At 46.9% G+C, this 11,279-nt stretch overlaps 1 protein-coding gene across 1 annotated transcript; it reads left to right on the top strand.

Moving 5' to 3' along the window:
* Positions 1–4,450: 4,450 nt before the first annotated feature.
* LOC138359538 (serine/arginine-rich splicing factor 4-like) lies at positions 4,451–4,807 on the top strand. The gene has a single exon (XM_069318879.1). The coding sequence runs from the start codon at positions 4,451–4,453 to the stop codon at positions 4,805–4,807; it is 357 nt and encodes a 118-aa protein (XP_069174980.1).
* Positions 4,808–11,279: the final 6,472 nt, after the last annotated feature.

Raw genomic sequence — 11,279 nt, 5'->3', positions numbered from 1 at the left:
TGTGTGTGTGTGTGTGTGTGGTGTGTGTGTGTGTGTGTGTGTGTGTGTGTGTGTGTGTGTGTGTGTGTGTAAGCGCAAATGCAAGTATTGGGAATCTGTAACAGACAACATAGTGACAATAACGGGGGTCCAGTGGGACAACAATTACCAGCAGGTGCTGCCCCCACAGCACCCCTACACATCCCCACAATCCCCCAACAATCCCCCTCTCAGAGGTTTTCCCGCCCCCCCCCCCCCCACAAGTCTCCTTACTGGGCGATATCTCGCTAAAAAGAAAACCACACACGCATACAACGGGCCATTTTCCTTTCACCCTGAGACCTGCAAGAGATCCCCCCTTTCCACGCTCTCCCTTATCCTTTCTTTGCGTTCCTCTTTACACTCATCAGAATTTATGAGGAAGTAGGATTATAGTGAGTTTTCTCTGTGCGTTGTGTGATATCGGAAACCACTTTGGACCATCGGGTTAGGGGGCCTTAGCCATCATGTTTTCGAAGTCGTAAAGAAGTTTATTCTTGCGCTCAAGAGGCCAAGAAAGGGATGGATTTAAGGGGGATGGGGCGAGGAAGGGTAGTTTGGGATAGTACTGGCGGAGGTGTCCACCAGGTGACAGGTGATGGCATGACAGGTGTGTTGATGGAGATGACAGGAGAGATGTTGTCAACGGACCCGTCTGGGCCGAGCGACGGTGGGTGGGGAGCCTTTGACGCCGAGAGCGCTGGAATGAGACAGTTTTATGTGGAGTGTTGAGCTGTTGTGAGGTGGCTAGGGTGTCCTGTTAGGTTAGGGTGTCCTGGAAGGCTAGGGTGTCCTGGAAGGTTAGGGTGTCCTGGAAGGCTAGTGTGTCCTGGAAGGTTAGGGTGTCCTAGAAGGTTAGGGTGTCCTGGAAGGCTAGTGTGTCCTGGAAGGTTAGGGTGTCCTAGAAGGTTAGGGTGTCCTGGAAGACTAGGGTGTCCTGGAAGACTAGGGTGTCCTGGGAAGTTCTTGACATCATTCACGCCCCTCTACTTCTCAACCATCCCTACTTCTTACTTACCTACACCCTGTCTCAACCCCATTCCGTTGGTTCCCAGTGCTAGGATTCCTCTTCCACGGTGGAGCGTTCGGCTCCTCAGGACGACGACCCATCAACCTACACTGGAACAACGACTAACGACTCTCTTAATTCCCTGTGGGTCGCCCGGACACCCTAAATGGGGGGGAGACGTTGTGTGGATAAGGGGTGTAGGGGGGGGGGGGGTGTAGGGAACCCCTACAGTATGGCGGCTGTAACTTACAGTTCCGTGTCATCCTGAATCGTGTGTACTTTAAAGTTGATAATTTATATGTTCAGTTTGCCCTGTTACCTAGCAGTAAAATAGGTACCTGGGTGTTAGTCAGCTGTCACGGGCTACTTCCTTGGGGTGGAGGCCTGGTCGAGGACCGGGCCGCGGGGACACTAAGCCCCGGAAGCACCTCAAGGTAGGGTGACGTTACAGAGGCGGGTTATACTTGGTATTCGGAGGTTGTGGAGATAGTTGCTGACGCTTCCATAATATTGATGGTGTTATTAACATGTTATTAATGTTATAATGTTAATCATGTTTTTAAATTTTCTGTGAATTTTTTAATGTTTTTATTTTTAAGTAGATGTATTATTGAAATGTTATGCTGAGCGACCGTAGAATTTGTTTTGCTAGATTTGTTTTGACATATAGACAATATGAAGTGGAGTACAGTGTGTCAAAAAAAGTAACTAGGTGATGCTAAAAAATCCCCATCACACAGGATGGTTAGTCATACAGAGGCATGTGATAGGCAGTCTGCACTGGCAGACTCCGGATGCATATTTAGGACTCCGGATGCATTTTTGATATCGTAAGAATGCATCGGGAGTCTGTCAGTGCAGACTGCCTATCACATGCCTCTGTATGACTAACCATCCTGTGTGATGGGGATTTTTTAGCATCACCTAGTTACTTTTTTTGACACACTGTACTCCACTTCATATAATCTAGGTTAGCTGCACAAATGCATATGTACTTAAATATGTTAATACAAAAACGGTTCATGATTTGTTCAGATCTGAAACCTATATCTATGGGCAGCGCAAAACGTCCACTAGACTGTGCGACACAGTGGTTGCCAGGATCAGGTTGGGTTACCGTTACCTGTGGCAGGTGGCTGCAGGTGATGGATCTCCCAATCCTGAGCACTCCAGTTGCAAACTCTGTGAGCAGGAACTACGGCATGATCTCCCGCACTACATCACTGAATGCCCAGTTATTAGACCTTTCAGACCAGTTGGCATGAGGTACCTGGAGCTTTGCAATTACTTTATTAACTCTCGTGTTCTTGAGGATATCCTCATATTGCACCCAAAGTCTACCAGTGCAGACTACTGATCACATACCTCTGTACGACTAACCATCTTGCAAGATGGGAACTATTTTAAGTAACACGTACTTAGCTCTTGACAAAAACTATGTAACCCTTCATACAGTCTAGGGCAGCTGCATAAATACAGTAACATAATACAAAAAAGCTCTCGAAGAAACTATAACATTGCCTCTAAGAATCAGAATCCCTTAAATACACTTGAAAGAATGTGGGTGACAATGTTTACGTCAAAAGGGTTATTATCTTGAGGTTATCTTGAGATGATTTCGGGGCTTTTTAGTGTCCCCGCGGCCCGGTCCTTGACCAAGCCTCCACCCCCAGGAAGCAGCCCGTGACAGCTGGCTAACACCCAGGTACCTATTTTACTGCTAGATAACAGGGGCATAGGGTGAAAGAAACTCTGCCCATTGTTTCTCGCCGGCGCCTGGGATCGAACCCAGGACCACAGGATCACAAGTCCCGCGTGCTGTCCGCTCGGCCGACCGGCTCCCTATATTATATAAGAGGACTATTATATATATATATATATTAGAGGTCTTGTTGATTATTCTCGCCCTCCACTTAATCAATTTTCTTAATCTGTTTGAATATTACAAATGCAATAATACATATTTCATTTTCAGGTATGTAAGCGCTGGAATGCATTTGAGTGCGTGGTTTGCGTGCAGAACTACAGGTAAGTCGATCTAGTCTTTGCGAGTGCTGTTTGCGTGCGGCACTGCTGGTAAGTATTGCGAGTGTGGTTTGCGTGTGGATGGGTGGGGGGGGATGGGTACAGGTGAGTCTTGCGAGTGAGAGAGGCACTCTGAGGCACCCAGCTGTGTCTGGGAGTGAGTGAGGCACTGTGGCACCCAGCTGTGTCTGCGAGTGAGAGAGGCACACTATGGCACCCCAGCTGTGTCTGCGAGTGAGAGAGGCACTCTATGGCACCCCAGCTGTGTCTGCGAGTGAGAGAGGCACTCTATGGCACCCCAGCTGTGTCTGCGAGTGAGAGAGGCACTCTATGGCACCCCAGCTGTGTCTGCGAGTGAGAGAGGCACACTATGGCACCCCAGCTGTGTCTGCGAGTGAGAGAAGCACTGTGGCACCCAGCTGTGTCTGCGAGTGAGAGAAGCACTGTGGCACCCAGCTGTGTCTGCGAGTGAGAGAGGCACTGTGGCACCCGGCTGTGTCTGCGAGTGAGAGAGGCACTCTATGGCACCCCAGCTGTGTCTGCGAGTGAGAGAGGCACTCTATGGCACCCCAGCTGTGTCTGCGAGTGAGAGAGGCACTCTGTGGCACCCCAGCTGTGTCTGCGAGTGAGAGAGGCACTCTGAGGCACCCAGCTGTGTCTGCGAGTGAGAGAGGCACTCTATGGCACCCCAGCTGTGTCTGCGAGTGAGAGAGGCACTCTATGGCACCCCAGCTGTGTCTGCGAGTGAGAGAGGCACTCTATGGCACCCCAGCTGTGTCTGCGAGTGAGAGAGGCACTCTATGGCACCCCAGCTGTGTCTGCGAGTGAGAGAGGCACTCTATGGCACCCCAGCTGTGTCTGCGAGTGAGAGAGGCACTCTATGGCACCCCACCTGTGTCTGCGAGTGAGAGAGGCACTCTGAGGCACCCAGCTGTGTCTGCGAGTGAGAGAGGCACTGTGGCACCCAGCTGTGTCTGCGAGTGAGAGAGGCACTGTGGCACCCAGCTGTGACTGCCACACACCTGAGAGACAGTCTCTCTGGGCTGTCAACAAACATTACCTACGGATATTTCCGCTCGCGCCTTAGTAGCTCTGCGCCTCTTAGATATAAAACTGTATTTGTTTAACCAGGTTACAGTGTGGTGGCTTTTGGCTCTTTCCTTGTTGTCGTGTCAGCTTTTAAACAGCCGTTTTAGTTGCGATTTTATTCATTGTTTCGTAAGATTTTCAGATAAAATACAAGAAAAATCTTTTATGTTTGTATCTCCGTGTTTTCTCCTGTCATCTTCTATGTGTTCTGTGTCCTGTGTCCAGCCATGCTGTGTCCATAGAATGAGATGTAATTAAATAACATCGTTTCGTATTATTCTTCTGGTTATTCGTTATTGAAGGCTCAAGATGAAGTCTCGAAGTCTGGCCAATCGTCATCGAAGTCTCAAGATGAAGTCTCGAAGTCAGCCCAATCGTCATCGAAGTCTCAAGATGAAGTCTCGAAGTCTGGCCAATCGCCATCGAAGTCTCAAGACGAAGTCTCGAAGTCTGGCCAATCGCCATCGAAGTCTCAAGATGAAGTCTCGAAGTCAGCCCAATCGCCATCGAAGGCTCAAGACGAAGTCTCGAAGTCTGGCCAATCGCCATCGAAGTCTCAAGACGAAGTCTCGAAGTCAGCCCAATCGCCATCGAAGTCTCAAGACGAAGTCTCGAAGTCTAAGCAATTGCTATCGTAGTCTCAAGACGGGAAACACAAAACTTTAAGTGTATAATATTCGGTAATTGAATATTGAAAGTCTGTATCACAAGCAGCGTGGCTCAGCTCTGTGCTACAGCGAAGAGGGATAAAGCGCCTCTCTGCCAGACGTATAATAAAGCCGGCCTTCCTACCAAATATATACACAAAAAAAAGGAAAAACATAAAAGGTTCAGTTTACATAAAAGGTTCAGTTTACAAAAAAGGTTCAGTTTACAAAAAAGGTTCAGTTTACAAAAAAGGTTCAGTTTACATAAAAGGGTTTACAAAAAAGGTTCAGTTTACAAAAAAGGTTCAGTTTACATAAAAGGTTCAGTTTACAAAAAAGGTTCAGTTTACAAAAAAGGTTCAGTTTACAAAAAAGGTTCAGTTTACAAAAAAAGGTTCAGTTTACAAAAAAGGTTCAGTTTACATAAAAGGTTCAGTTTACAAAAAAGGTTCAGTTTACAAAAAAGGTTCAGTTTACAAAAAAAGGTTCAGTTTACAAAAAAGGTTCAGTTTACATAAAAGGTTCAGTTTACAAAAAAGGTTCAGTTTACAAAAAAGGTTCAGTTTACAAAAAAGGTTCAGTTTACAAAAAAGGTTCAGTTTACAAAAAAGGTTCAGTTTACAAAAAAGGTTCAGTTTACATAAAAGGTTCAGTTTACAAAAGTTTGGAGAATCTTGTATTGCATCTTATATTGAACAGGTATTGTGAGGGATTGTGGTCTTCTGGAGGGGCGTAGCTATTAAGTATTTGCTTTGTTTGGGCGCTGATAAAGCTGTAGGCGCTCTGATTTAGCGCCTCAGGTGGCTGGTTGACAGTGAAGTGTGGCACAGTCTGGTGTGTGTGTGTGTGACAGGGAAGTGTGATGCAGTCTGGTGTGTGTGTGTGTGACAGGGAAGTGTGGCACAGTCTGGTGTGTGTGTGTGACAGTCTGGGTGTGTGTGTGACACAGTCTGGTGTGTGTGACAGAGAAGTGTGACACAGTCTGGTGTGTGTGTGACAGAGAAGTGTGACACAGTCAGGTATGAGTGACAGAGAAGAGTGACACAGTCTGGTGTGTGTGTGTGACGGTGAAGTGTGACACAGTCTGGTGTGTGTGTGTGACAGAGAAGGATGACACAGTCTGGTGTGTGTGTGTGACAGAGAAGTGTGACACAGTCAGGTGTGTGTGTGACAGAGAAGTGTGACACAGTCAGGTGTGTGTGTGACAGAGAGGTTTGGAGTCACAGAAGAGGGTTCATAAATCTAGCTGTACCCATATATACAAGCTCTTTGGCCTCAGATCTATAAACACAACATGATAAGGAATTAAAGAGATGACTCTCATTGACAATGATCAGTTCCTCCGCTTCTACGTGTGTTCTTCCTCTGTTCTTCCGTGCACTAGCTTCCATCCTCATGATCTTGCACTTATTGGGTTGAATTCCTGTAACCATGCGCCCAGCCTCACCTGCATCTTATCTAACGTCTTCTCGGAGCATCCACCCGTCCCCAAGATGCCCAGCATCCACCCATCCCCAAGATGCCAGCATCCACCCGTCCCCAAGATGCCCAGCATCCACCCGTCCCCAAGATGCCCAGCATCCACCCGTCCCCAAGATGAGAGCATCGAACCATTCCCCCAGATGAGGACTGAAAGCCTCCTGGATCTTGCTTCACAGCTGTATGATAATAACATCTTTACCGAGTCAATTACTCACCCATCAGAACATTGTGATTACCGACCGCAATCACCCCAGCTACTTAATAAATTATTAAGATTAGTCTCAACTCTGTAATTATATCAAAACTGGAATATCTGGATCTTAAATATATATATTCTAGGGCTACGAGTATTCTCTCTAATTGTCCAAGCGACCTAAGGAATATTTCGTCATTGTGAGTAAGGTTTAACGTTCGTATAGGTTTATTACGAATGAGTGTGTAGTGGGAGTACTTTGTGTGTGGGAATATATATATATATCTTTGTGCAGACGAGGAGTCACAATAACGTGGCTGAAATATGGTGACCAAACTACATACTAGGGAATGAAGGGACGACGACGTTTCGGTCCGTCTTGGACCATTCTCAAGTGGATTGTGTGGATTATATATCAAGTCAATTATATATCAAGTCAATTATATATCTTTGTATTACTGTTCCGGTAAGATTTGTGTTTGTGGGTGAAGTGGAATAGGTGATTATTTAGGGGGTAGATGAACTTGGAAGTTTGTTGGGATATCTGTTCCTCTCTCTCTGTCTGTCTCTGTCTCTGTCTGTCTCTCTCTCTCTCTCTCTCTCTCTCTCTCTCTCTCTCTGTATAGTTGTGCTACTTCCCTTCTGGTTATTATTGTCCGGTCATGTTACATTAGCCATATTTGTATGGTTCTGTTTTTCCTGTTGTTCTCTGTTTGACCTACTTCCATCCTGTTCCACGTTCATCAGAGAACGTAAGAACCACACACCGCTGCCTGGCGGCCCGCCATCAGTGTTCTCCGAAAGAACATGGTAGCAAGGGGAGGGGGGGGGGAGGAAGAACATGCCCAAACGCTCTCGCCAGAGCGCTGCTATTTGTACACTGGGTACGCCTGGCTAATCTATGCCCTGCTCACTATATATGTATGCCCCGTGATGCCCCAGCACGCTTTAAGTCGGCCTGGATTTGCATGTGCAAATCCCTTTGGCATGAGCTTGTGTAGATCAGCATGTCCGTGTATGTGTTAGGGGAAGCTCAAGGCTGAGAGAGAGCAGGAGAAGGAGGATGAGAAGGGGGGGGAGGGGGGGGGGGGAGGAAGAAGGATGAGGATGAGATAGAACAAAATATGATGCAAGTGAAGAAGGTAGATCAGGTAATAATATTTTCCACTACCATGGTAGCTGGGTTACTGTAAGTGGTGGTCGCTTTATGAGGTCTATACAGGACCTGGGAACACCTGAATATATGGACCTGAAGGGGGGATGGGGGGGGGTTACCTGTGAGTATTGCTACGTAACTCCTGACTCACATCTGAGGCACCTGTTGCTACCTGCTCCTGATTCACACCTGTATTTTGATTTGTAGTCAATAACACTGCCACAGGAGTCATCTCTGGCTGGTAACACTACTCCCCAGAAGAATTGCGTCGTGGGTAACTATACCACACAAACTATCGCTAACAAGACTCGTATAGAAGCCTTTCCGCCATGGTAACATTAAACTCGTCTATTACCATAAACCTAAAATGCTCTCACCACCATTACAGCCACTCCTCTCTCTCCTCTTACTGCTTCCCTCCTCCTCCTCCTCTCTTCTCCTCCTCTCTTCTCCTCCTCTCTTCTCCTCCTCTCTTCTCCTCCTTCTCTTCTTATCTCTTTGTCTCTTTATTTATCACCGACGCTGTTCTTAAGCAAGGAATTAATTTACCTTCGAGCGCCCCCTTTTCCCTAAGATGAAATTTATGTTAATTCAGAAAGCATAATGAAAGTAATAAAGACAATTTTGACTTTTGAACCAAAACATAGAAATCTGATATAAATCAGCGTATTATGGCATTAAGATCAGATTTAGAATCGCAAACTTATTCGTAATCTGTACCACCACAAGTACGTTGTGCTGTGGTGGTAGTAGTAGTAGTAGTGTAGTTGTGGTAGTTGTGGTAGTGGTAGTAGTTGTGGTAGTGTAAGGGGCCGAGAGATACTTGTAGCCTTCTTGAGGTCGAGCATTTGCATGTAACCCCACCTTACAGAAGGAGGAAGACGAACATTAAGTTTAGTAACGCTTCTGAAGTTGATCTCAGGCGCTCTCTTGAGTCTATATACAGAGCTGTTGAAGGTCTTTGTTTGTTGTGTCTGCAGGCTGCCTTGGGGGCCACCACAAAGTTACACTAATTCAGACTTGAGTTACCTTTGCACTCAACTTCTTCATAAAGTCGTAACTCAAGTGTATATAACCACTGATCTCTGTAAGTAACCCCTCGCTCACCCACGTACTTTTTTTTTGTTACACTCTGTAAATGTTCCCTACTTGAGCATTCTGTGCACTCACAGCTCACACGGGATCTTAATTACCAGACTGTGGTTGAGTGAACTCAACCGGCGGCTTCGCCTCATGCAAAGGTATTCGATTTAATAATCTGTAGGTAATTTGTCGTCGACAGGTTGCTCAGATTATCGAATTATTTCTCAGGCGAATACTTGGTAATTGTCACGGGGTATTTGTCATATTGTTAAGGTGTCGTTTAGCTATTCATCTAAATTATCATTTCAGAGATGGCGTTGAAACAGCAACTTTGGTGAATACCTAAACTGCTCCGTGATGAAGTGTGTGCGAGATAAGTCTTCCGAGGCTGTAAATACGTCATCTTATAAGTCAAAGTCGTGTTATTCAAGTACTGATTTATTTAGATGATTTCTGCATTAGTATAAACCACTGAACGATTTAGATGATTTTACATTTAAGAACCCATGATGCGGCCAGCAGCATGGCCGCATCTGATCTTCCATCAGAGAGGGAGAGAGAGGCCAGCAGCATCATCTTCCATCAAGGAGAGAGGGAGTGAGAGGCCAACAGCAGCATCTTCCATCAGAGAGAGAGGGAGTGAGAGGCCAGCAGCATCATCTTCCATCAAGGAGAGAGGGAGTGAGAGGCCAACAGCAGCATCTTCCATCAAGGAGAGAGGGAGTGAGAGGGCGAGAAGCGCAGATCTACCTGTAGGAGGCTGAGGGAGAGAGTCAGTCGCTGGCCCCTCACACTCTCCTCACTCGCGTCTCTCGGAGTAACCTGGCTTTATCTGCGCCTTCACACTGTGAAGTAATTGCCCCATCACTAACTGCCTGTTACCCCCGCAGTTAAGCCGGACGTCTGCTAACCACCACCATTAACTGTGCATTAAAATGTGCTGTCATCAGCTATTTGTTTGGTCAGAACTACGGGATATGTGATACACAGTGTGCCCGTCCAGATATTATATATCCTCATGTTCCTATATAATATAAACAGTAGTAGTAGAAGTAGAAATAATAGTAGAAATAGTAGAAGAAGTAGTAGGAGGCATCCATTAGTCTCAGGAGACAATGAAGTTGCGCTCTGGTTATCGGTCTGGAGTGGCCTCTCCAGGGCGCAAAGCCAGGATAGGTTGGCACGGGGGGAGAAGCTGTTACCCATGCAGCGGGTCCCCTCCCCCCATCTCCACTTCGCCGAAAGTCTCCAGTGGAAAGGCAAACGTAACTATCTGTTACGTTTGTTACTGTAACAGTAACTATCAACCTAAAAGGTAATTATGAGGAGAAAGTGCAAGGGAGGTATGACTACTTAGCACTTGGAAGGGATATGAGGTTAAGGATCTGGGATGCGAAGGTGGGAAGGAATGGTACCCAACCACTTGGAGCATCGGGCATCGAACCCCGACATGCAATAAGCGAAGCCGTCGCTGTACCGACCAATACAAGTACTTGGGTACAGCTTGAACTTGATATGAAGTCCGTATCAACTACCGCCACCACCACACTACAACCACACTCTCCCACCACCACCACCACACTTCCATTAGCATCATTATTCCACCACAACTCTTGTCAGCAGGAGCAGCAGCAGGAGCAGCAGCAGCAGCAGCAGCAGCAGCAGCAGCAGCAGTAGCAGCAGCAGCAGCAGCAGCTGCAGCAGCAGCAGCAGCAGCAGCAGCAGCAGCAGTAGCAGCAGCAGCAGCAGCAGCAGCAGCAGTAGCAGCAGCAGCCCATTAACATGCAGCAGCAGACGCAAATGCTTAGGTTCAATGATTTGTTGCTGTTTGACTTTGTATGCGAGTATCTGTTAAGTGCTTCCTGATTAGTAATCTCACTTGGCGTTGGCCTGAGCTTCTGCCACTTAAACTCGCTATAATCTATCGTTTTAATCGCTGCCGACAAGTAATATAATTACCAGTATGGCTGCCTATCATAAAAAGATTATACGTCTCGATTTTGTAGTGTCAGATGTGAGCCATGAACCAAGTTCCCGCTTCCCGCGCGACTGTACGATAGCGGCGGATATCAAGCCAGCATCCCACCGACGGATGGGATGCTGCTTCTGCGGTCATCTCGTCTACGTGTGGCAGCATCCAGAGCTGTGTGCCCGTCTGGAGTCCCGAGGTACGGGATGATAATGGTCTTAAGTCCGCCATCCATTAGGAGGCGATGGTATCAGGCCATTGTGGATCCCCTCACACCCCCGCCAGATCTTTACACACGCTAGGAGTCTGTATATCTTTTTATGAACACATATATACTGGCGTTGGACGATGTTCCGACTCCCGTTAGAGCGACGGTCTGGCTTCGTGCAAGTCAGCGTTCAATCCCCGACCGTCCATGAGCGGTTGGACTTTCCTTTTCTCTCTACTATCCCAAGTCGCTATCCACAGATCCCTTCCAGGTGTTATATAGTCGTAAAAGGGCTTTGTCTTCTTTCCTGATATATAACTTACGCATCGAACTCGATAGGTAAGATGGGGGGAAGGTTGGACTTAAGTTATTCTTCTCCTTTTTCATTTGATCTTTTATT

This window comes from Procambarus clarkii, chromosome 91 (genome assembly GCF_040958095.1).
Source record: "Procambarus clarkii isolate CNS0578487 chromosome 91, FALCON_Pclarkii_2.0, whole genome shotgun sequence".
NCBI lineage: Eukaryota > Metazoa > Arthropoda > Malacostraca > Decapoda > Cambaridae > Procambarus > Procambarus clarkii.
Note: the sequence above shows the minus strand (reverse complement) of the source record. Positions and strands in the feature narration are given on the sequence as shown.